Here is a 27,424-nt window from a genome sequence, read left to right as displayed (position 1 = left end):
GTCAATATTGACTGTAAATAAAGTAAGCACTCTTGATGGACCCACCTAAAACGGGCCAGTATTCTCCAAACCACACTCACTATTCCCACTAATCTGTGACATACTGTATACAACAATATGTGTAGCGGATCTACAAACAGACTAAATTATTTCATGACCTCATTGGTAAGGGCTTTCCCACATTGTGATAAATGTATTTGGGGTTTTTTAAACCCTGTGTGATTGAAGCGATTTTATATCCTAGAATAAAAAGGCCCTTTATTTTAATCATAGTATATTGCTTTCATTCCATTGAACAAGAAAAAAAATATATATATTTCAAACACTCAAGACTTGTATCAATATCAATAATGGGTCAAATATAGTTTAATTTTCTGGTACATATTTGAACAGCTTACTCTGTGACAAAGACACATGGGGCTAGATTTACTAAGCTGCGGGTTTGAAAAAGTGGGGATGTTGCCTATAGCAACCAATCAGATTCTAGCTTTCATTTTGTAGAAGGTACTAAATAAATGAAAGCTAGAATCTGATTGGTTGCTATAGGCAACATCCCCACTTTTTCAAACCCGCAGCTTAGTAAATCTAGCCCATGAAGTCATATTTATATTAATTCCTAATTATGTAAAGGCACATTAACATTATATTATATTATCCAAAGAGCTGAGCTGGCCTGTATATTAAACATTTCAGATTGTGTGAACACAGTGAAATATAATATAATCTGTTGTTCATACAATGTAGTTTGTCAGTGTTTCACCTTTTATTGAATGTATTTACCCTGCACTTTAACAAATGAAATCCTTTGATTATATGTCAAGAGCTTTTATTAAAACACAAATTTGACCGTATTAAGCCTTTCGAAACACCTTGGATACATGGTGACGTCTCTGGGTTGTCACAGTCAGTGTTTATTAGAAACTTCTTTCCACTGTGGCAAGACCAGACAAGAGTCGTACCCTGCCCACTCTCCCCAGACACCAGTCTAATCCTTGGAGAGGCTGTTCTAGCATCAGGCATGTGCTATGTATCAATCCTTCAACAGGAAAGGATTTACAGATATGGAGATTCCCATAACAACAAAAACTCTTAAACCATTGCAAATGACGCCATTCAACACTAGTAAAAATACACAGCTAGGATGCTAAATAATTATATGTATATTAACAAAATCTTACACAAAGCTATATGCCCTCTTCCCAAGTATATCCTAATATACTTGCATAATTCCATATCACTTCTATAGATACATTTATACACCTTCCTTTTGTAATGCTGGTCGCACACACTGCAGTATAATATATGAGAAAATTGGGGTAATATTGCAGTGTGTATGGTCCAAACATGACCCTAATGTCAGAGAATGATCCTATTGAAATTACTGGGTCACTATCAGACATGTTCATAAATGTTCATGAGTGCAGTGGAAAGATGACTGCAGGGGACCCCAATCAACTTGTAAGTGCCATAATCGTCAGACTGCGCTTATAGACCACATGACGCCAGCAAATGATCATGCCACTCAACCCTAGCGCCAGGAACGGCACTTGTGTGGCTGGCTTAAGAACTCCTTTTGGAGCTTTCATGAATTACATATACACTCTACAATTGTTGTTACACTACAACTCAAAACAGGATTTATAAACGAATAAATAACATAATAATAATAATAATAATAATAATAATAATTTGAGAATGCAGAGTTGTATATCCAAAACAACTGTAATGTTGTAGGCTGCTCAGGCCTGAAAATGATTATTATAATAGAATATCCCTCTAATTCTTAAACCACTATTGACAATCTTACCTTGACTGTGACAGTAACCTGCACTGCCTTCATACAATCCCAGGTGTCACTGTTGCTATAAAGAGGGGTCATAGTAGGATCTCTCTACTTGAACCCCCTCCCCCCCCCCCATCGGTCAATACTGGTTCAGCTCAAAAAGTAGCCACCTCCATTGTATATAGGTGACATTTAAGATAGGCAATTCCTTTGACAAATGAGGAATGGGTCCTTCCCTTTTCTGTTGCTTATATACACTTAAAATTTAGTTGACAGGTAATCTTTACAGGATATATTAACCACTTCCACTAGCATCTGGTGCTGGCAAGAATAAATAGTACTGCCCTGCTGTATCTCCTTAAACTGTCCCTTTAAACTTTCTGACAGCCCTAAATATTACCTGTCCCAGTAATTACTCTTAGCCCATTAGTTACGCCTTCCTATAGTGCTGAATGCTAAGGTAATATTAAGTTCTTATACTGCTCGTGAACAAGACCTTCACAAATGTCCTAGCAACCAAGGTATGTTCACACCTGGGGGTATATTTACTAAACTGCAGGTTTGAAAATGTGGAGATGTTACCTATAGCAACCAATCAGATTCTATCTGTCATTTTGTAGAATGAAATAAGAAATGAAAGCTAGATTCTGATTGGTTGCTGTAGGCAACATCTCCACTTTTTCAAACCCGCAATTTAGTAAATATACCCGCTGGAGTACACATGGGGAATTGCAGTTTTCCTATACATCAGCCGATATTAGTTACCCGGCGGCTCATGACACAGGTCCCGTTCCCGTTGCGACAGGGGAAGAGGGGATGTCTCACTGGTTCAGGTGGAGGAACTGTGAGATTGTAACAAGTAGGGGGAATGTTAGAATATACAAGTTTATGTGGACTTGTTCAATTATTTTAATTTTATTTTTTTTTAAGAAAAAAATGAGAAATGAAATGTAATAAACAATAAGGAAAACAAAGATATAAACAACTTAAATCAAGATGGACAAATGGGTTTATTGTACATATGACAATATACAATGAGATATTCTTATTTGTACTTGTTGATTTTGTCACAGCCTGTGTTGTGGTTAAAGAGCAAGGAGCTCATTGGCTGTACATCAGTTTGGGGAGACTCCGAGAACCAACTAGGCAGCAGTCCAGAAGGCAAGGAATGGGTTATTACACCGTGGATTATGGTGGTCAACGGGACAGAGGGTAAGGTGGCCAGTTGGATAGTCACAGGTTTTACATGGACTTTGGGGGCACACAGACGCCAAGTACGCCCCTTAAGGGTGCGATGAAAATAAATAAAAGGCTGTTACCATATTATCTCCACTGCATAGTCGTGTCTTTATTACAAGTGCTTTTATAATAGAGTTTTTTAAATTGACGGGCATATGGCTTCCCTGCCTAAGGTCATGCATGTGGAGTCATAATTCAATAACAATAAATGGGTGTTTTGTATCTGACTCTATATAACCATTTCACAATGTGTACTTTTAACTCCCATTGTGAAATACCAGCTTAGCACATAATGGGCCTCATTTAGAATAAAAAGTATATACAGCCAGAAGGTGACATTTTGCACCTTAGCAAAACTATGTTGCATTGCAGGAATGATTGGGGGGGAAGGGGAACGTAAAAGGTACAGACAGATTTAGAGTCAGGAGAGGATGCATCCTAGTTCAACTTTAAAATCACAGTGGTTTGCCAAGGTGCAAATTTTGACACCATTTTTTGCACCCTTTACTGGATTTGCTCCGAACTCTAAATGTTGCCTAATGTCTCAGACCATGTACATTTAAACATACTGCACAGTATCTTGTATTATGCACCATACCTCCCATCTGTCACCATTTGGGCATGACAGCAAAGCCCAAATTTGAGGGGATGTCCCATGGACCAGGACTTTTGTCCTGGTTCCACGTTACGTGTCCAGTTGCTGGCTGCTCCTTTAAAGGCTGTGCGCACGAGCTTCAGGTGTGTGCGGCATTGAAGGGACATTGGGGGGGGGGGGGCAATCCAGTGCTTCACAAGCACTGGACACATCCCTGTGGGAAATACCACACCTCTGATGTAGTAGGACCATGCCCCTCACGTACACGCGTTGCTACTGATTGGCAGCACACTTAGACCAGAATGCAAAAATGTAAATGTTGGGAGGTATGGACAACTCTTAAAATGATCTCCACACAACAATATGAAGCAACTCTGCCGATCATCATCATCATTTATTTATATAGCGCCAACATATTCCGTAGTGCTTTACAATTGGGGTCATCAATAAGTCTTAACAAACAGCATGTCCTTAGCTCTTATAACATAAAATTATTAAACAAAATGGAAATAAAAAAAGGTTTAAATAACAAACAACAAGTCCAGAATCTTCCTATTTTCATAAAAGTGTAAATCTATTTATGTAAATCCACGTGCACATCTCCACCCAGCCTCTCTGATCCTGCAATGTGTTTCTAGTTAGAAGTGACATTTTTGTGGTGTAGTTGGCTTATTCCACAGGGGGGAAAACATAAGAGACTAGAATTCCTGCACAGCATTTTGGCAGTAAGGTTTTAACTACTTCAGAGGAGCAGCCGCAGGGTTAACTGCTTTGCCAGTTTAAAGTGAAGTTGTTACCATGGAAACATTATCTAGTAGGATCAGTATCATTCCAACCAATATAATGGATTAGATTAGTAAAGTATATCGTCACCTGCACACATATATTGTATTTGCTGAACCAATGTTCTACCAACCAGTTTATTAGGAATTAGTGACATCACTCAATGATGTCACCAGCTGCTGGTTTCTAGCCAGGCTGCAATCTCATAAATATCCCTTTAGTCCACAAAATAGCTGCAACCACTGTAAGTAGGTGACAGGTACACTTTAAATGGTCTCATATAGTGACCACCGTACTTCTGCTCTGGACAATTGTGCTTAGAATATGCGGGACTGTATGATAACACGTGAGCAGAACACTTCCTAAATGAAATAAGTTATTTGTATGGGACTATGCATTTTATCATGGAACACTACCAAAACAGTTCATGTTACTCCCCCTTTTTCAAGAACCGCATGAGCGCGAACTGTCTGTTTCTTGCCTATGGAAAAATGCATTAAAAAATGAGCTACATGAGCAGAAATAGGAAACATTATAAGAGTTGTGGCTACATGGGAGGAAATTACATTATTTGGGTAGGTAGCATAGGTACTGCAGGTGTGGTGACGGCGCGATGTCCTGGCACTTTTGAAGCACTAGGCTGTCCCACTCCCTCCAAACCCCTTTACCACCGATGCCCACAGCACCCGTTCACCACTGCACTACCATGCAGAGCAGCAGTGCACAGACATACCTCCCAAAATCCTACTGAGCGGGACAAAGCTGCCCTGATAGGGAAGACAGAGCCCTCAAATGGGGACTGTCCTACTCACATCAGCACAGTTGTGGGGTATGTAGTTGTCAGAGACCTCACAACCAGCTCTCAGTCCCACCACAACAGGGGTGGAAAATCTGGTGAGAAGACATAATTATCCATGAACTGGCCTGTTCCATAGACTGCTGTGACTGCACTGTGCTCACTCTAACATTAGGAAATTACATATGTTATATGGATGCATCAGCTGGTTGCATACTTGATGCATACCTTTTGATAAAAATTGTAAGATAGACAATTCAAACTTATCGTCTTTAACATTTTTATAAAAAGGAAACAAAAGAAAACTAAGGGAGAACTGAAAAAAAGGGAGATGGAAAAGGAGAGGAAATGCAGCACAGTGGCCTAGTGGTTAGCACTTCTGCCTCACAGCACTGGGATCATGAGTTCAATTCCCGACCATGGCCTTATCTGTGTGGAGTTTGTATGTTCCTGTGTGTGCGTGGGTTTCCTTCGGGTGCTCCTGTTTAATCCCACACTCCAAAAACATACTGGTAGGTTAATTGGCTGCTATCAAAATTGACACGTGTGTGTGTGTGTGTGTGTGTGTGTGTGTGTCTATATTAGGGAATTTAGACTGTAAGCTCCAATGGGGCAGGGACTGATGTGAATGAGTTCTCTGTACAGCACTGCGGAATTAGTGGCGCTATATAAATAAATGATGATGATGATGATGAAATGCAGGAGGGGTAAAGGGCAGGAGTGTCCTGTGCTGATGTTCATGATACATCTAAATAAGATCATTTTGATATGCGTCCGAATCTTATGGTTATTCAATTAAACCAGGTAGCGGTGACCTCTGCATATCTGTCTAGTGCGGCCATGAAAAATCCTCAATTAACATATAATATTTTGATGGAGGAATAGCAGATTTCCATTTGACCAGGATAACCGCCTTCATCACATTACTAAAATTTGCTTACTTTAGGAGGGATTTCTTATATGAAGAAATCGGAGAATAAATCGTATAGTGAATCCAGACCTACCAGCACTGCCCTCACCTATTATCTTCATGATTTCTACAGGGGCAAAGTTGGGAGGCATAGGAACAGTCTGCACATACTGGAAGGTGTACTTTTACAGCCCTATATTGGAGATATGACATGGCAGCTTGCAATTCATTGACCACCGTTTATTGCTATAAACATTATTTACTTTACTAGATCTGTGCATGTTATTTGATCCAATTACATTTGAGTAGCAATAGTTGTTAACCTTATGATATCATACTTATTGTGGTACAATTGACTCATCTAGTTGAACGTGGAAATTTAATGGCCTTTTATATGCATTTAATATATTAATGTAGTCAACTCTGGTTTTCTGATGAGCAATTCATTTATAAATAGTATATAGATGTGTAGGTAAAATTATACAATTTTCCTTTTTTGTTTACTAGTTATATTGGTGTATTATTTTGCACCCCAGATTCCTGGTGACCACTTACTTTTTTAATTGCTTGAGCACCTTTCTTAAAGGGTATTCAATCCTTTTGATAGAGACCAGGTGGCCCAACACTGAGCTAGAAGCACATATAGGGAGTATTTAAAGAAGAATTTCACTTAAAAAAAAATTATTCCCCCTGGTTAGAAGATTGATGGGTTACACTCACTTGGCAATATGTTTATTCCCTTGCTGCTGGGAGCAAAACAATTGCTGCCATTTTGGTAGCCCTGCAAGGACTGTACAGTTGGAGCCACCGGGTATGAATAAAACGGTTAACAAGGAATGTGGTCTAAAAACGTCACCTCATTAAACATGGGTCACAGCGATCCAATCAGGTGCCGCTGTAGGTGTGCGCTCACTGTTGACAGTCACTTGTAGTTTACTCAGAGTTTCTTATCCTCCAGTATCTGAACGGCTTCGAAAATAGTGGGAACCTGCTGGGCGTCTTCCGACAATTGTAAGGAAAAGGATGGAGTACAAGGAGAGGTACCCCCACCAAACTCCTGGGAAAACATTCTTGTTCTTTACTAGGGAGGACCTCTAGAACTAAAAGCAACAGACAGAAGTGCAAATATGTGGCGACACTTGTTTTTAAGCTAATTTGGCCACATTCTTTTTGAGTGCTGGAAGCAGTATGTGCACTTTTGAAATGTTTACACGACGTGTTTTAAACCTCAACTCGTGTTCAGATCCGGTTTCTTATTTATAAAGCCAAAATTCTTAATAAGTGATGAATTGTCCAGGCATTCTTTGATTATAAGGTAAAATCAATTCTTGATTTATTAGCTAAACTGCATAGATTTTAGGGGGGGGGGGGTAACAAGGGTAATATATTCTTGTTCAGACATGTCATTTTTGTGCAAATTCCTGAAAGACACCAACTCGGTGGCCATTTTCTTGGGGATCTTATACAAGTCAACAAGCTGAGACTACAGTGATTTGACCTACTGTGACAATACCCCTGTCCAGAGCCGTAACTTAGAATTCTAGTGCCCTGGGCGAGAAAGACAAATGCCGCCCCCCTAGCCCTCACTTTTAACCAAATTAACCTAAAAAATTCCTAAATTGCGCCCCCCTTCAGTGTTGCGCCCTGGGCGGTCGCCCCTGTCGCACAGCCCTAGTTACGGCCCTGCCCCTGTCCATGACTCTGCTAATGCACAGTCTGACATTCTCTATCTGCACCTCCACTGTAACATAGCAACCCGCTACAGAAAGAGGATAGGCTGCAATCTCATAAACAACAACTTCACAAGTGTCCTAGCAACCAGGGTATGTTCACTCTTGTGAGGAGTTCTCCCATACAGCAGGTGACAACAGTCAGTCGGTGGGTAATGACAACAGCAGGGAGCCTGACAGGACTCTCGCTCCCATTGCAAACAGGCTAAGAGGAGACGTCTCGCTGCTTTAGGTGGAGAACTGCGAGATTGGAACAAGTAGGACTTTGGTAGCCCAGTATAGGTGGGCAAGGAAAGAGAAGGGAAGAAAGGGGGGCAAGCAGCAGCGTGTACACGAGGAGGCAAACCTACCGAACCCACCCATCTTCTGGGAGTTAGGAAGGGTGGGTAGGGTAATATTGGGATAGAAAATGAGAAGTCAGATGTTTAAATAAAAAAAATATATATATAAACAAGTAAAGAAAAAAACTGCATGGTAGACAAATTAATTATATCACTACTCCAGCTGGTGAATTCACATGTTGACTATTGCTTAAACCCACACACTGGCAGGCTCCACTGTCAGTAGGTGATATGTACACCTTAATATCTCAAGGGGCTACTGCATGGAGCCAGTTTATCTCAATGAAATCTTTGCAAACACCACTGTAATAACTACCCGGAGATCTAACTTATTTTTCATTATCCTATCTGTTGGAATAGAACCCATCCAGCGTTATAGGAGATTCTCAGCTTCTTACACAGGAGTCTATATGTTACCAACAGGTGGTTGTACTTTCCAAATACAGCTGTGAATGTTTTGTATAAACTTCCGGCATGGAGTTTATAGAGACAGTATTATACTGTACATTTATCATTTGCATTAAACATATGTAAGGGAATATATACCAAAATGTGTTATTATTAAATCTAAAAATTCTATTTACACAGTGCTTTACAATAAGAGGGCCTTCATCGCATGCTAAAGCTAGGTACACACTACACAGTTTTCGTCCAATAATAGGCTCAATCAGCCGACATACGACCGCTCGTTCAAAAGTCGGGTCAGTGTGTGCAGTGACACGATGGTCGAAAGTCTGCCCAAATGGACGATTGTCGCCTCATTTGGTTGGTCGTACCGTTTAATATTTTCGTTCCAATCTCGTTTCCGCTGTGTAGTGTGTATAAACTTCCGACCGATCCACAACAGTGAGTACGAAATTACAGTCATTGCTCACGATAACATGGCTGTAAAAAGTCGCTAAAGGGACGTCCGCTCTTCCCTTTATCGTCCTAAACAAGGCTAGTGTGTATGCAGTCCATGGACCGAGCGATCGGAACATCGATCGCATGTAAAAATCGCTCGGCATAAAAAGCTGGTGGAAATTTCTGTAGTGTGTACCCAGCTTAACTTAGTAAGACCCTGTACTATATTGTAACAGGACCAATTCTCTCTCTCATTCATCCCCCAACCCTAAACAGCAGATTCTACTGCTAACGCTAGCTCCAACACTGGCCTCAATTCAGTAATAGAAAACAGCAACTAAATATCCCTGAACCTTAAGCAACTGCCTCTTCTTCTAGCCCAAGATCCATCACTGGTCTCTATTCAGTAAGAAACACCAGCAAATAAACACCCATAGGCAGCTGCCTCTTCTGTTAACCCTCCAACACAGATCTCTAGTTGCATAAAAGCATGTGATTTTCTCAGTTCACCTCGTCCCTAGCTCAGGCCACCGTGTTAACACCATATATAAAAGACAGACAGAGAGACAATCAGGGTTGAATAAATATTTTAGAACATGATCACAGAATAATGGTTATCTAAACGGTTTTGGGAACTGCTGGTACTTTGATTTGCTGAACTTTCAATAGTAAACGCTGAGCCATCTGGTCTTTGTTGGAGACCTGCAATGTGTTATTTCCCAGCCTGGAGAAGAGAGCGTTACTGGGACACACCCGTCCTGGTGCATAGTTACCCCTCTCTATTTTAGTATGCAGCTAATTGCAGGCTAAGTGTGCGGTCATAATATAAGACAGCACCATAAACAAACAATGATTGCATAGAGCTATAAAGCTCATGGTATCTGGGGTGGAAGATGCAAGTCCAAACTCCTAGCACTTGTAACTGCAGATCACATCATCATCCATTATACGGCAAGCTCTTAGTAGGCCTGGCCAAAGGTACAGTATAATAGGCATCTTAATGAATAAAAACAATCACCCCCCGTATATGATAATGGCATTTTCAATACAAAAATATTACATGGGGGAGGTTGCTGGATGGAAGTGTATGAACAAATGTGGTGCAGAATTAGCAATTGAGGGTGTATTCACTCACAATGACGAAACCCAGACCCAACTGTGGACCTGCCTACCAGGCATCTATAATATTTGTAGCAGATTTTAATATCACAGACCTTCTCTGTTTGTTAGTGTCAATGCTGATTTGAATCATCATTTATGCATTTCTTTAAACATGTAGGAAATCAATCACTATTGAAAAAATATAAACTTTTTTTTAGTAGGGCAAATCTCAAATGATTACGCTCATAACAAAGATCATTGACTCATTGTTTCCTATGGACCTTGCTGCACAAGTGATTCATTTTATGAGATTTAAATCGCAGAGACTTCAAATCTCCCTCCTAGCCCTAATCTCTATGATACTGAAACACCTTAGACAAAGACCAGCTCAGGATATATAACTATTGAAGGTTTACAAAATGGTCACTGAAAGATATTTAAAAGTAATATGAAGGCTTAACTTGTAACTTGAACCAGTCACACATAGAGGTAACCATGATGTGAGCGTAATCAATATTCATGTGAGCGATGCCTTTAAAATCCCTTGGAACTTGTGATGTCACTCTGTCCATTTACAGGGAACTTGTGCATTATGTCTAACTGGTTCATTCCACAGAAATAGTTGCCTCCGGGGATTGTAGGAAACGGATCCACGTTTAGTATGACACTAGTGTCTCTTTAAAAGAAAAAGTGTCACGCCACTTTCTCACAATGTGCACTGAGAAACAATGATGCCGAGATGCAAGTGTAAAAACCTTCACAAAAGGCTGTAAGAAGTGCGCTCACAAAAGCTTGACACGCTTCCTTTGTATTCCTGTCAAAAGCTATTGTCATGCTATAAAGCTGTGTACACAGTATACAAAATCATAGAGGATAGTGCTAAAAAAACCAAGAAGTGACTGTACAGGAGCCATGTTGCCCGTATACCAAAGCTACTTCTGTCAGCAGTCAATGGACGCTGCAGGGAGGGTTAATGCCACATAGGAACAGTGTTGTAATCCTTTTATTGCAGTAATAAACAAGGCATGCAGAGAAGGTGCACACCAGATGAATGGTGAAGAGGGTGGACTTTGGTCTCAGTGAAAACTATAAATATATTTCAATCTGCATCCATCCCCCATTAACTAGAATTGATCACTAACACAGACCCTGAACAAATGAACTCAAAGACCAGGCCAGAAAGAGAATGCGGCCATTTTGTTTCACTGCAGACTTCACATGCGTCGCTGGAAAGTTCTGCACGCATTGTCACTTGATAGTGAAATGGTATTTTAAGAAAGTGTTCTAACTTTACTGGACTTTATTTATTGACTTTTACACACCAGCACCCTTTACAACTTCCCCCTGGACTTTTCAGACATGTAGTCATACCATGAGATAGGGTTATATATTGTTGTTGCACTGGGATAAGACACAAAGAGGCTCTCTGAATAGCATTTTATGCAATGTAAAAAAAGAACTGTGTTGTATCCCAGGGCGATACAACCGAATAACTGCCTAATTAAACAAATACATGTCTGAAGAGCACATAAGGAAACGAGAATTATAAAGCTATGTATATAGGGACAGTGGATATAAGTCTACACACCCTTGTTGAAATTGTAGGTGTTTATGATGTAAAGCCTGATGTCTGACATTTTCCCACCTTTAATTTGACCTTGCAGCCAACAAATTCAAGTGAAAAACAGACAATTTTTTGGAAAAAGTGAAATGGAAAATAACTACAAAACCCTGGTTGTAAAATCGTGCAGACCCCTAAACTAATACATCTTTTACTTTTTTACAGCAGTGGGTCTTTTTGAATAAATCTCTATCAACTTCGCCCACCAGGACTTTGCAATTCTATCCCACTCTTCCCTGCAACCAGGGCCGGATTAAGGGAATGCAGACCCCTGGGCTAAGGGGCCCTCCATTCCCCGCGAGGCCCCCAATGTGAGCCGTCCGCCGCCCCCCCCGCGAGGACCCCCCCCAAACACTTACCTGTCAGTGCAGTCCTCCGTCCCGGCGCGCTGTAAGCTCCTTACTGAGGAGATCTCGCGAGAGTTCATGAACTCTCGCGAGATATCCTCAGTAAGCAGACTACAGCGCGCCGGGACGGAGGACTGCACTGACAGTACTCAGCAGCATTGATCGGGCTGGGGGCGCCCCCGCCCCCGACCGATCAATAATGCTGCTGAGGAGTTTGAAGGGCCCCCTGGATGCCCGAGGCCCCTGGGCTATAGCCCAGTTAAACCTCGGGTTAATCCGGCCCTGTCTGCAACAAAGTTTAAGGTCCATCTAATTGGCAGGAGATCTCCTGAGCACAGCCCTCTCTAGGTTATTCCACAGGTCTTCTATGGGATTGAGGTCTGGGCTCTGACAGCGCCATTGCAAGACTTTGATTTACTTTTCTGAAGCTATTCTTTGGTTGGCTTGGATATGTGCTTTGGATCATTATGTTGGAAGGTGAAATTTCTTTTCATCTTCGCCTTTCTGACAGAGGACAGCAAGTTTCTTGATATTTGGAGCCATCAGCATCCTTTATTTATTTATATAGCGCCACTAATTCCGCAGCGCTGTACAGAGAACTCACATCAGTCCCTGCCCCATTGGAGCTTAGTCTAAATTACCTAACATACATACACACTCACACAGACACACACACAACACACAACACACAACACACAACACACAACACACAACACACAACACACAACACACACTAGGGTCAATTTGATAGCAGCCAATTAACCTACCAGTATGTTTTTGGAGTGTGGGAGGAAACCGGAGCACCCGGAGGAAACCCACGCAAACACGGGGAGAACATACAAACTCCTCACAGATAAGGCCATGGTCTATTCATTATGTCCTCTATTCTGACTAAAGCAGGCCTGTCCAACCTGCGGCCCTCCAGGTGTTGTGAAACTACAAGTCCCAGCATGCTTTGCTGGTAGACAACCAGTTGATAGCTGGAAGGGAATGCTGGGACTTGTAGTTTCACAAACATCTGGAGGGCCGCAGGTTGGACAGGCCTGGACTAAAGTCTCCGTCCCAGTTGAAGAGAAGCATCCCCAAATCATGATGCGTTCATCACCATACTTCACAGTTGGTATGGTGTTGTTTAGGTTATGTTGTCTTTACACCAAATATATCTTTTAGAATTAAAGCCAAAATATTCAACCTTGGTCTCATCCTGCATGGTTTGGGTGTTATTGCTTTCCTTGCCACCCTACCCCATACCCCAGTGGATCCCAATTTTTTTCTCGTTCGAGGCACCCTTTGGGTCTCCATAATTTTTTTCAAGGCCAAAATAATTACCAAGTAGTCCCCCACTGGCCCTGGCCGCGGCACCCCTGTGAGATCGCCGCAACACCCCAGGGAGTTGCAGCGCACAATTTGGGAATTGTCAAATGCAGGGAGTGACCAGACCCTGGTAGAAATTCCTGAAGCTCCTTGTTGTGCCACATTTTGCCTTTGCAATATTTTTTTATACCCCTCTCTTGATTACAGATCATGTATGCACCTAACCAACGCCATGAGGACAGTTACCCCAGAACAATAACTACATTGCAAAATTATGTAGCCACAGCCGTTATTGTGCAACATTTCAAGAGGAAAGATATTATTATTATCGTAGATATGTAAGACGCCACAGTGCTCCGCAGCACCTTACTGTAGGGAAAACAGGACATACATAAAACAGGGACATACAAGGTAGACAAAACAAATGCAGACATGAAAACAAAGGTTATGAAGGACCCTGCTCATTAGAGAGCTTACATTCTAAGTAGAACAAGAGGAGCGAGTGCGCCTTAGAGTGGAGATTGAGATAGCTGTGAGGGTGCATTAGTGTCAATAGTGTTATCTAAAAAAAGAGATGGGTTTTAAACCAAACTCCATCCAACATTAAATCCAAATAGTCAACAAGGGGGTCCAGGACACAATGACAAGAGAACCATTCAGGATCTCAGAAAAGCCAGATCCTGGATATCGACAGTACGCATGTCCCCATTATGGGGTAAATGTATCAAGTTGAGAGTTTTCCGGCGAGTTTGAAAATCCAATCAGATTCTAGCTTTCATTTATTCAGTACACTATACAAAATGATAGCTAGAATCTGATTGGTTGCTATAGGCAACATCTCCACTTTTCAAACCCGCCAGAAAACTCTCAGCTTGATACATTTACCCCTATGAGTTGATGATGAATGTATGCAGGACACAATTACAAACTCCCCTCTCCAAACAATTCAAACTGCTTATACTTATACACATTGCTAAGCCCATGCTTTATCCAAATGCAATACGCAACAGAAGGGTGGGATTGTCTTCATGTTGATGTCCGTTAAGAAGAGGCAGAATGCTTGCACTCTACTTTTATAGCTTTAGCAACATGTTGTGATGCTGCTCCCCCATTGCTGATATCTACCAAACTAACAATTCCTGTGAAGCATCCCAAAGTCTCATGGGGTTCAAATCTAACAAACAAAGTCCCACAGGTCCTTCTAGATCCTCAAGAGCTCCCCAACAGTGAAGATCAGCGGCAGAACTCAGTGCAATGTCCCCCACTGTATTCATGTCCTGCTCGCTGACACTCGTGAATTGCTGAACATCTCACTTCATTTGCTATTGCAGTCACCTGTGCTGAATTAATTTGTTGAGGACTAAAAAATAAACAATATTACTTATCAACGAGTTACTTCTGTAAAGGTAACTGGATTAATAAATTAAGTGGTAAGTTCTAGAGGTAAGCACGCTGTACCGGTAGGAAAGGGTCAGGATGCATCAAAGGCAAAAAAACATGGTTTGTACAGTAGCCCATCAGACTCATGACATTTGCATGACATCACTCATTAAAGTGTGGACTATATAATGAATTAACTGAACCAAACATACCTAAACACAACAAGTTGAGTGGACCTTTGCTTTATATAGTGGCTTGTTACACACGTCACATGTGCCCTTTTAAGTTATTTTACTGAATGAAATTAAGTCCTGCCCAATGCATTAAGCACATATACCTGTGCATGCACACAGGGCTGCCATCAGGGGGTACGGGACCTGGACTGCCCAGGGGGAACGCCATCTGAGGCCTATTTGTTTTTTTTCTTTTTAATATTTTATTCTTTGTGGGACTCCAAGTTTGAAGATGTACGGGGCTTGTGTGGGACCTCTGCGTTTTTATAATATGTAAGGTGGTATTATTGTTAAGGGTGGGCATGTTATTTATGATCTGTGGGGTAGGTATTAATGTTATGTGAGGTCTGGTGGGGCTATTTTGGGTTTACCAGGATGATACCCCTGTACAAATGCAGTCTCTGGGCTGCTGCTAATATTAGAAAAACCTTTCCCACATTCAGTGCAATATACAGGATCTCTGTGTCTCAGTATATGTGTTGTTTTCCAAAGAGCAGTCTTTCTCCTTGTGGTAAGCAGCATGTGGGGAGGTTTGATGGCCATGTGCTCCACTCTACATCTCTGGACAACCAGACCCAGGGGGGGTGGGAGCGCTCAAGAAAAAGAGGGGGGGGGGGGGGGCTATAGGCAACAACTCCACTTTTTCAAAATCGCAGGTTAGTAAATCTACCCCCTACTCTCCAAACATACACAGATGCCAGGCTGTAAAGATTTTTGTCACAGAAAAAATAAATAAGTACATGCATTATGCATCTCTCCCCTTACTGTTCTCAAGAACTCCCTCATCACCTTACAGTAGATGACAATGATACACTTGTATCCAGTGCAATGCAATAAACCTGTAAATCATTAGTGACAGTCTTAAGGCCAAGATATATCACCAGAGCAATCTTACTATCTCAGCAATGTTAATAATCTCATCTTGCAGATATCAGTTTTTGTGTAGTTACACATTAAAGAATCTACAAGAAGTAGTTTTCACTAGTGATATGTGATGTGCCCATGATCCCTATCATGAAGACTGGGGATCTCTAATCAGTGCAGTAAACACAACGCTCATAGTGAACGGACCACCCCAGCTACTTGCTTTATTGTCTTGCGGCTATGGTCCGTCCAGCATTTATTATGGATGTTGTGGGTCATTTTCCAAAAGGGATCAATGATGCTCAAAGACTGGAACGTCCGACATGACCATTTTGGTAGTTTATTACATTGGCCAATCGGAGACGATAATTGACATAAAAGTAATACCACCAAGTGGAGATTATTGCGACACTTATTAAATTCTATATCTGCCCCAAAATATATAGCTTGCACCAAGAACATATAGCTGCTCTAGACTGACTGGGGAACAGCAAAGAAGTCAGGATGGGCCTCCAACTCTGTGTTTACATTTACTTAAAAGTATAATTCCACCTCTTGACTTAGTTTTACAAGCAGCATTTCTTCATGTACAAAGACCACCCAGTATTCAGAGCAAGCGTCAGTGACAAAGTGAGTATTTGCCTAGGGTTAAACCACAATTTTCTGAGCCTTTGCAGTGCACCGTAATGCCAGGAAAGTCCTCATTAATCTGAATATTAATCAGAAGTGGCTCACTATGCTGTGCCATATTATTGTGACAGTCACTCCAAGATGCCAAGTCAAAGACTGATCAATAAGCTGCCTGTTAGCAGCATTGTATGATACATAGAACTTTTTTGCCTCCTAAGTCTGCATTTCAGACTCAAACATTCTTTGGTATGAATCATTGTGGTGATGATCCCATTCATCTAACATGGAGATAGAACCAATACAGGTCAGAAGGAAATAACCATTTATCACATTCTCATAAAATATGTGTTTACTTTTAATCTGTGCTGCCACTTAATAAGCACAACATGTTAACATTCCCCAAGAGATGTGCTAGGGTTCCGAACTGCACTTCCGCTGGTTTCGGCCCTTGAAAATGATAACAACTACAATAACAAAAAATGTCAAACAGATTTTGTTTCTGGAGACCCACAAACCCATATTGCTCATGCACATAGATCTCCATTTAGATCAGGGCTGTCCAAGATTTGGCTTTGCAGGCCAAATGCAGCCCCCAAGGATATTTGGTGGCCCCCTGCTTTCCTGACAAAAGACAGCACACTTTTGTTGTATTACATATTTTTTTCAACACCAGCATAGTTATAAAATAAATTATACCAAAGTATACCTAAAAATAATGAGCCTAATTGTGAAATTCACTAATAAAAGGACAGTATGTGACTAATCACCAATCAGGGACATATTCAGGCGCTTCTTGAAATAGGGTTCTCTGAGCAATGTATCTCTATGGTATCCTGCAACCATTTGTATACATGATTGCCAATTCTGAAAACAATGGGTTTGTATGGAATGACAAACAGTTGCAACTTTCCAGGCACAACATAATTAATAAGAATCTTGATTTACCGCAGATGCACATTGGCCAAGCTTGGAATACAGTTTATTCAATGGAAAACGAGAAGCATCCTTCATATGGGAGACTTTATACCTAAAGTTCTATCAGACTATCCCCAAGCAAATATATCGCTTCAACGGTCATTGAAAACCACCCGTTTTAGAAAAGCAGACCAGTCCTCCACTTAACCATTTCACATGTAGTATCCTTCACCCTCTTTCATCCTCCATCTCTCCCACTCTTGCTTCTTGCCCTCAGATCCCCCTACATTGGCTCACCCCCATGTTGTCTGCCCCTTTCCCTTTAGACTGTAAACTCTTATGAGCAGGGCCCTCTTCCCTCCTGCTCTCATTGCCTATAACTTTTGCTCACCAGCTACACTGTGCACCTCCTCCTTGGGCTCTCTGCCCATTGACTCCACTCCTCCATTGTCTTTGCACCTCTTTTACTGGCTCTAAACCGGTTAGTTACGCCTGCGCTAATGGGCACAGGTTTCAGCCTGCGCTGAATATACCGCTTGCACCTCAGTAGCTGTAATAAGAGTTGTAACGTTATTTTTTTACTGTATTGTACGGTTATGTCTTCGTGTTTTCCCTCTGTACGGCGCTGCAGACCTCATGTGGCGCCCTATAAATAAAAGGTTAAGAATAATAATAATAGCTACAACTAGCAATTATTTTCAATGGTACATAGAATGCCGGTGAGAGGGAAAGAAACGCTGGAGAATTGGGGAATTTTTTTTTAATTTGTTGAAAGGCCAGATTAGGCCCAGAGATGCAGCAGATTGTTAAGGTCATGTGATGAAAGGGTCAAAACAGGCCCCAATGACTCAAGTGTGCAGAATCCCATCCAAATAGGCCACCCACGTGTTCATCATCATCATTTATTTATATAGCGCCACTGATTCCACACCGCTGTACAGAGAACTCATTCACATCAGTCCCTGCCCCATTGGAGCTTACAGTCTAAATTCCCTAACACACACACACACACAGAGACAGACTAGGGTCAGTTTGTTAGCAGCCAATTAACCTACTAGTATGTTTTTGAAGTGTGGAAATCGGAGGACCCGGAGGAAACCCACGCAAAAATGGGAGAACTGTATGTTCTCACAGATAAGACCATGGTTGGGAATTGAACTCATGACCCCAGTGCTGTAAGGCAGAAGTGCTAACCCCTTAGCCACCATGCTGTCCTGTGTTCCCAATCTTCTCAAGTCAAGTGGCAAGTTCACTTTGTGTATGGTGAGTTTAAATACAGTAAGTCAAGCACACTTAAAATAAAGTGAAAACCAGCATTGCCATGCACAATCTCTCATAAAGTAATGAGTGTCATGGATGGCCTGAATAATACAACATTTTGTTTTTGTTAATCAGGGAGATAACTGTTTTGAACACATTAACCAAAATGTTTTTGCATAACTTTTTCTGGTCTTATAAAATGCTGCAATGCATGCAATCCAGCCTCTGTAATGTTTGCTGTAGATAAAACACATAAATAAATAAAACATTTGGATCTCTTCTACTCAGATGTGATTTCATCATATTGTGTATTATAATGACTTATGTTCAGTCCAAATCTTGGATCGGAATTTAGTGGGCAGGACGGAAAATCTGGTCACTTAATGGCACCCAAATGTATGGCATTATTGGCCACTGGACCAAGGAAGTTCTATATAGCCACATCAGATTTATTCATTCGTTCCGATTGCTCCTGTGAAATGTGGTCATTCATCATGAGCGCTATATGTACAATTCGGCAACACACTTACATAGTTAACTTGCTCTGTGTTAGTAGTTCAGACCCAGTGTCAATCATTGAGATTACAGCATGGTGAAACTGCACTCCCTTTCATTGCTATCAACAGCATGCCATAAACACAGGTAGAGAGCATCGACTGACCAATGCATCATCCTAAGAAATTAATGTATGGTCTGTGATAAAGGGACCTACACACGGTTGAATGAATAAGTTAAATGAATGAATAAGTTAAATGTAAGATGGACGGCTGCATATGTGGATAACCCAAATGCTTCTTTATAAAGTTTTATATAATACAGTTACCAATTGGCAGATCACTAGATCTTTAGATTAATTATTTAGACAATAGTTCATCCATATAGGAGCTCATCAAAATCCAAGAGAACGGGTCTTGCTAAATTGCTTATTTGCTAACATTTAAAAAAAATGACAGTCTATTTAACGTATGATTGATTTAACAATCCCTCCCTTGTTCTAGTTTCTGATTGTATGGAACGTGTGTGTCACTGGCATTCGTACACTTTGAACTTTACAGGCAGATCACTTGTACATGTCATTGACATTAGTCAACGTTATTTCAAAGTTGCCTAGTTTACTAAGTAAACGAAACAGTCCACACCATACTTTGGTCCTTAGAGAGATTCAGCTTTCAAACTTGCAAAAATAAACAAAACAAAAAATGAACTCAATGCAGGGACAATATGAGGTTTGTGTTCTGGTAACGTCATTTCCTATCCTTTTCCTGAGGTCCCAGACATTAAATCACAAGAAAATGGCACTTGGTGAACACCTATGACTTGGTGCCAAGAGAGAATAGAAGGAGGATGGGGTGGTCTGACTGAATGAGGAGGGGGGTCTGCAGATAATTGCTAAAAACAGAACCAAGAAATTGAGGAGATTTTAAAATCTACTGAAGAAATGTCCCTGCAAATCTGGTGAATATTTAGAATGTAGAAAGCAAATGTGTGTGAAATGTTCTTTTTTTTTTTTTTTTTTTGCAAGAACACAAAGGGCAAGATTTACCAAGCTGCGGGTTTCAAAAAAGTGGGGATGTTGCCTATAGCAACCAATCAGATGCTAGCTGTCATTTTGTAGAAGGTACTAAATAAATGAAAGCTAGAATCTGATTAGTTGCTATAGGCAACATCCCCACTTTTTCAAACCCGCAGCTTAGTAAATCTAGCCCAAAGTGTGTGAGATAGACAAGTACATTACTACATGTAAGTGGACTGAAATAATGAGGGGGAGGGGGGTAGCAGCTAATGATTAATCAATACAACAACAAAAAATAATAAAAAGAGGAAAACTATATTGATTTTTAGGACTTACACAGTGCTGGGACACATTCCCACCTGGCACAAATGACACAATCAGGTATGTCCATAAACATGGGCAGCATGGAGACTTAGTGGTTAGCACTTCTGCCTTACAGCACTGGGGTCATGAGTTCAATTCCCGACCATGGCCTTATCTGTGAGGAGTTTGTATGTTCTCCCCATATTTGCGTGGGTTTCCTCCGGGTGCTCCGGTTTCCTCCCACACTCCAAAAACATACTGGTAGGTTAATTAGCTGGTAACAGATTGACCCTAGTGTGTGTGTGTGTGTGTGTGTGTGTTAGGGAATTTAGACTGTAAGCCCCAATGGGGCAAAGACTGGTGTGCGCGAGTTCTCTGTACAGCGCTGCGGAATTAGAGGTGCTATACAAATAAATGGTGATGATGATGACAAACATGCAGCGTGGGTGTCTCCTCTCTCCTCAATCACTGCTAAAGCTGGATACACACTATATACAATTTCTCCCAATCGGATACCTGTAACGATTTTACCAACGACTGAAAGTCCCGATCAGCAGCCGATTCATGAGTACAAACTATACACGTTTTACATGATTTACCATCAGATCTGTGCTCTTCATCTGTCATAACAATCAGCTTAAAAGACTATGTCTGTGTAAACTCTATGGAGATCTGCCTACACTGCTGGCCATGAGTGCATGCACACTGCAGAATTTGCCCGACATCGTTCCATCGCTTACATAGATTTTTAGTGTAAGTTTATAAAATTGAATGAAACGAGACGATGGGCTTTTGTACGATAAAACATGATTATGGGAGCGTACTTACTAATACGATATTGATATGCAATGTCGTTTATTGTGTGATTGGCGAAAATCCTGTAGTGTGTACCCAGCTTAAGAGCAAAACCAAACAAGTTATTTTACCTATGGTTGTTTAAGAATGTCAATGACAGGTCTGACAATTCACAGACCATCATCACCATTTATTTATATAGCGCCACTAATTCCGCAGCGCTGTACAGAGTACTCACATCAGTCCCTGCCCCATTGGGGATTACAGTCTAAATTCCCTAATGCACATGCACGAGCACACACACACACACACACACACACACTAGGGTCAATTTTGTTAGCAGCCAATTAACCTACCAGTATGTTTTTGAAGTGTGGGAGGAAACCGGAGCACCCAGAGGAAACCCACGCAAACACGGGGAGAACATACAAACTCCTCACAGATAAGACCATGGTCAGGAATTGAACTCATGAACCTAGTGCTGTAAGGCAGAAGTGCTAACCACTATGTCACCGTGCTTAATAAATGTGACATGAGATGTCCAGGTAGAAATGCTAGGCAGACTTGGATGTCACCAATCTAGACTCAAGAATATAGTAGACAGATGGACTCCAAGTAGTGTACATTTAGCAACAAAGCACAATAATAACTGAAGGGTAAGACTTCCACAAGTCGCTGTGTGGGCTCAGTGGGTAAAACGTTATTACATCATTGCAACAACCAATTTAACTACAGAGTGGACATTATATTATCATTCTATAGCACATAAATGTATTTGGACCTTTTGTTTGGTATCCACATTGTATTGAAATCCACATTTCTGACTCTGGTGTGCCCAATAATCCCTCTCATTATAATTTAACGTTTCCAATGTGCCACTTACTGTTTTTCCACATCTCCTGTATGAATGTAAAATAGGCAAGAATGCTTAACACTCGAATGATAGGTGAACAATACCTATTATTCTGTTACCATATGGGAGCTGCTTTAAGAACAACCACCTGTCAACTCCCTACTTTGTATAATAGGTTCATTCCCAATGAACGGACGATGAAGCGTCATAGCTTAAAGTGCACTTGTCACCTGCACACAGAGGCAGCAGCTATTTAGTTAACGGAATATTAATTAAAATGCACGAAACAGAGACATCCCCGTGGCACTTCATTGTGAATGGATATGCTAATTCCTCATAAATATTGTTACAGACAAGATTGTGCTCAGCAATGTCAATAATTTTAAATGAATTGATAAGCTGAATTATCATGAATATTGTTGCAGCCTATAAAATGGTTACCTCCACATAATGTACTTGTTAATTTTATTTGGCGCCACTTGAAATCTGGACTCTGTCCACCAGTAATTTTGTTCCTCAAGTGCAGAAACTTGTGTAACCGCCAGACCCTTCCAGCATGCCCTGCCAGCAACATGCTGGGACTTGCAGTTCTCCACAACAGCTGGGAAAGTCACATAATGCATAGAGTAATATTCTGCAAAGCCACTGTGCCAGGACTTCCCGCCCAAAGCCGGTTATAAAAGGGAGCGGGGGGTGATTAATCATTAATAGCGATTCTCCCATCTAATATAGTCTATTACCTGAGGCAGGCTGGGCTGGGGGGCATCTGCCCTCCTGGGCCAGTCTCATCTCATTGTGGGCTACCTTGGCTACCTGCAGTTTTTTTTTTAAACGGTTCTAAAAGGCTGTTGAGTAGACTCTCGCCCCCTTCCCTTGGGCTACAATTTGCCAATCAGCCCCTGTCTGTTACTCCATCCTCCTGTCATTTTAGTTATCATGAGCTCCCAACTCCCGCACAAGGAAAGTGAATCCTCCTTGGAATAGTAGGTGCGCAGGGTCAAGATGCACCCTTAATAAATACCAAGTAGGGCTCCCAGACATATGCCAAATGAATGCCTAATGCATCTGTGTTATCACAACTAGCATGCGAACCACTTGCTGGTTAGGGTATCCAAATGCAGAAACTAGGTATAGGGCATTTGTCTCACTAGGGACATGGGGACAGCAGTTTTCAGTATTTTTAAGTATCTCATTCATTTATCAATAGGGGATCGTAGCAGATATCTCCGATATCCCACTGGTTTCGATTTCATTAGCAGTCCCCATTGGTTTCTATGGGGACTACTATTTAATGTAATTTAGCAAGTTCCGAAAATCAAAGATTTACAGAACTTGAGCCCGATGACCAGCGCCATCTGAAGATGGCGTTAGCCATTGAGGCCTATGGGTAGAGCATTATGGTCGTGGGATCTTCGGATCCTTCACAGCATCTTACCTACTCTCCCCTCCAATCGCTATCGCAAAAGTGTCCACTTTGCGATAGTGACCACAGAGGAGATAGGAGATAGGTGGTCGCAGGGACAGATGTTTTTGTGACTGCTGTTCCGAAAGAATAATTTTCATAAAGTCACATTCTTTAATTCCTTATCATTGGGATTGTGGAAAAAAGTGGTAGATAATAAATATGTCCCATGGTGTGTTAGTTATCCCAGTTACAGGTGGCTATCACAGTCCACAATGAAGTTATATTTCACATCTATATATAACAGATCACATTTATAAGGTGAAAAGCCTATTGTGCTTAATACAGTGACATATATACTAAAAAAATAATAATACACATTTGTATTCATGGGAGTGCCGGGATAAAGGTGTCAGAGTGAAGGAAGGATAGGAGACAGAAAGATGCCACAAGTTGGTGAACTGTTGTATGGTTGCTGTGCACTTACCGGAGTTTCAGATTGTCCATAAATTCTGGTAACGTGACAGAGTCCATAAGCACAAAGTCCGCTTTGCCAAACTGCAACCCCTCTTGTACTGCCATGATTGCAACAATTCAGAGTTGTACACAGTCCTGAAACTTACACCTGCATACACAAGCTACACAATCAGTGCACAACTACACAGACAGCACAATTACACACAGGTACACCCTGCATTCAGGAACGGTGATTGTCTCTTTCACACCCAGGCTGTATGTGGTTCTCTCTTGGATTCCAGGCGCTGTCTGTCATGCCCAAGTGTGGATTTCTAAGTGCACAATGGCTCTGGGACCCAGAGATCACTTAACAGGTGATGTCTCTTGAGAGAAGTATACTTCTTAGAGGACTGATGAAATTATTCTGTAGCTGAAGATTCCCAGAGGAGCTTCTGCAGGATGGAATCACTCATTAAACATATAGGTTGCAATATATGACATGAAGTCTAGTATAGAGTGCAAGATGTGATACCTCCTTCATATAATGTCTTAGTGCAAGATGGGATGTCCCATAGTGAGTGGGGCAATGCCACAGATCGGATGATGTCTGGTTCAAGATTTGTCCCACAGTGCAAGTAAAATCTCTCATCAGAAGTCTCTGTTCCACTGCTGCTTACTACCAGGTCTCACAGGGCAGAGCAGTCTCTTGTCGTGTTTGTGCCTCTCCTGTGTAAGTCTCTGACTTCTGTCCATCTATACAGAGTCCAGGAAGAGGTGGGGGGGAAGGAGGGAGGAGAAGGGAGGGGGAGAGGTAAGAGACGCTGGGAGGGGAGACAGGATAACATGGGCAGAGTGGAAAGGTGAGGGAGGGGCGGTATGACAAGGGCTGGTGAAATACATGGGGGAGGTAACATGAGGGAAGGAAGCAAGGGTGAGAGGCGGAGTAGTCAGGGGAGACAGGAAAGAAGTGGTAAAGTGGGCAGCAAGAGGGCTGGGAAACAAGTTTTAGAGGAGGGACATGATGACATAGGGCGTGAGTGAGAACTAGAAGTGGAGGGATGCAGGGACATGAGACCAGGTGAGTAGTGGAGGGAGGAGGGGGAACAGATATGGTGACTGAGATAAACTCACCTGGACGTCCACCCTCCAGCTGACGAAGTTGTGATCATGTATACGGTAACTGGCATAGGGCAGATTTAGGCAAAACGTCGCTTTCTCCCTGCCGTGGAACTACAAATCCCAGCATTTGTAGCTTCACAGCAGCTTAAAAAAGCCACATGGGAAAACGGACTCTTGTATTTATACTATTTGGAAAGCAGTCGGCACTATGTGAATTGTATGTGTCCATTGTTAAAAGATTCACATCCACACATTGTTTAATAATAAATGTCTCTCTGAGGCTCATTGCCCCAACATCAAAAGGTTGGGTTCCGATTAGAACCTAGGAAGTGAGTGTTCCGGAGCTGTGGACTATGATACTAAGTTATGTTTATAGGTGGATATCTTCTTTAAATGCCAGTCTGGAAAAGTATGAATTGGACATCTAGCTCTGCAGTTTATTCCCATACATGCTACATGCTTGCAGATTTAACCATGTAGTATGCATGTGAAATAACACATGTAATGTAGTCTCTCTCTCCTTCTGTCTGTCTGTGTGTGTTAGGGAATTTAGACTGTAAGCTTCAATGGGGCAGGGACTGATGTGAATGAGTTCTCTGTACAGCGCTGCGGAATCAGTGGCGCTATATAAATAAATGGTGATGATGTAATGTCTACTGATATAACAACCCCATGAACTAGCTTGGCTCACTATTGTATGCCTTGTTTATAAGGGGTAGTAAATGCCACCAAACTATGGAATGTATGTAGTATGTTTGACAGAAACCATCTGCGGTAAGGGTTACACAAGTGATAAACAGCAATAGAAATTCTTCGTTATCACCGCACTTTGATAAATAGGCCCCTTACTTGAATAACAATATTTGAAAGCTTGGAAACGCAAGGTGCTATTCAATTAAATGATATAAAAACAGTCACTAATTTATTTCTTTTTTTAAAAATTTATATTTACTTTTTTTAATGGGACATTTTTACCCATTTATTTCCTGTTGCTACATTTTTTCTGTACAAACAATTTTACACGTGTGCAAGTAGTTGTGGTTGTATTTACCAAAACCCACATGCCGTTGCTGGCTATCGCCGATGATAGCTTTCACCAAGGACCGTTGGAGACTGCTTCCCCTTGTAAGCCCATTTACCATGGATAGGTACCGCTGCTGTTTTTCTATCACTGTTGCCATCTCAGGATGGCTGTAACGGAGGAGAAATCTTGAAGAAAGGCTTCATTTAGCGTTATTTATATATTTGAATAACGCCCTGCCTTGATTTGGAATGCTCTGATTCAATCATATTTTTTTTAAACATTTAATGAAAGTAGAACTGGAAGCATGCGCAGATAGACCCAAGAATGACTGGTGAAGTGATAAGTCTTCTTACCACTGACAGCTAGTATTCACGAGGAGCTCAGTATCACTCTGCTACCCACACAAAATGTTATGGTAAATTGCACTGGTAAACTGCGATAAGCAGTGATAGAAAACTATCCCTATCGCTACTGAATCATACTGTATATAGGCCTCTTTAATGTGCTATCCATTCATGTGAATAGAGTGAAACTTCAAGCAATCAAAACTTGCACATGTTGGATTGACAGCAATGTGACAGATTGTGTTTTTGGTTAGATGTGACTATTTGCAAGTCATCAGGCAACTACTGTCTAAGGCAGTGGATTCCAAACTTTTTCAGTTCAAGCCACCCTTAGGGTCTCCAAATTTTTTTCAAGGCACCCCTAAGCCAAAATAATTACCAAGTAGTCTCCCGCTTTGCTCTCCACTGGCCCTGGCCGAGGCACCCCTGTGAGATTTCCAAGGCACCCCAGGGAGCATAGGCACACAGTTTGGGAACCACTAGTGTAAGGGCTGTTTAGATTATCTACCATCTCTTGCTTGAGATCTTAGCCTTGAATTTAAAGGGCCTATTTGTTATAAAGTGGGGTTAGAGCTTGTTTTCTGTACATCAGTGTCAGCTGAATGATACTCAGCTGCCGGATGATACTGTCTGGCAGCGGTAAGAGTAGACTTAGCGCTTCAGCGGGCCACTCTTGGTGGATCTGTACATGCATTACACAGCTATTTCTACTTCTAAAAAAAGCTGCATGCAAATCTTCCCTTTCCTCAGGTGACAGCAGTGCTGTCTCTGTGTTAACCATTTGACGCATAGGAAGACGCCCAATCTCCAGCAAAAAACACCCGTTTTTGCCAGACATAGGGCTTTTCTCTCTTTAATAAATAGATCTCGTGATTAGGAAATAAATATGTAACAGCTGCTAACCACTCTTTCAACTATCAGAAGTCATAG

The 27,424-nt window shown here is 41.5% G+C and overlaps 1 protein-coding gene across 1 annotated transcript in view; it reads right to left on the bottom strand.

Moving 5' to 3' along the window:
• MYO1D (myosin ID) overlaps positions 1-24,961 on the bottom strand; it is a 62,846-nt gene extending 37,885 nt beyond the window's left edge. The window contains exon 1 of the mRNA XM_075177356.1: positions 24,039-24,961. Coding sequence (XP_075033457.1) covers positions 24,039-24,133 — 95 coding nt within the window. The 5' untranslated portion in view covers positions 24,134-24,961. The remainder of the gene's footprint in view (positions 1-24,038) is intronic.
• Positions 24,962-27,424: the final 2,463 nt, after the last annotated feature.

This window comes from Mixophyes fleayi, chromosome 6, assembly GCF_038048845.1.
Source record: "Mixophyes fleayi isolate aMixFle1 chromosome 6, aMixFle1.hap1, whole genome shotgun sequence".
NCBI classification, from domain to species: domain Eukaryota; kingdom Metazoa; phylum Chordata; class Amphibia; order Anura; family Limnodynastidae; genus Mixophyes; species Mixophyes fleayi.
Note: the sequence above shows the minus strand (reverse complement) of the source record. Positions and strands in the feature narration are given on the sequence as shown.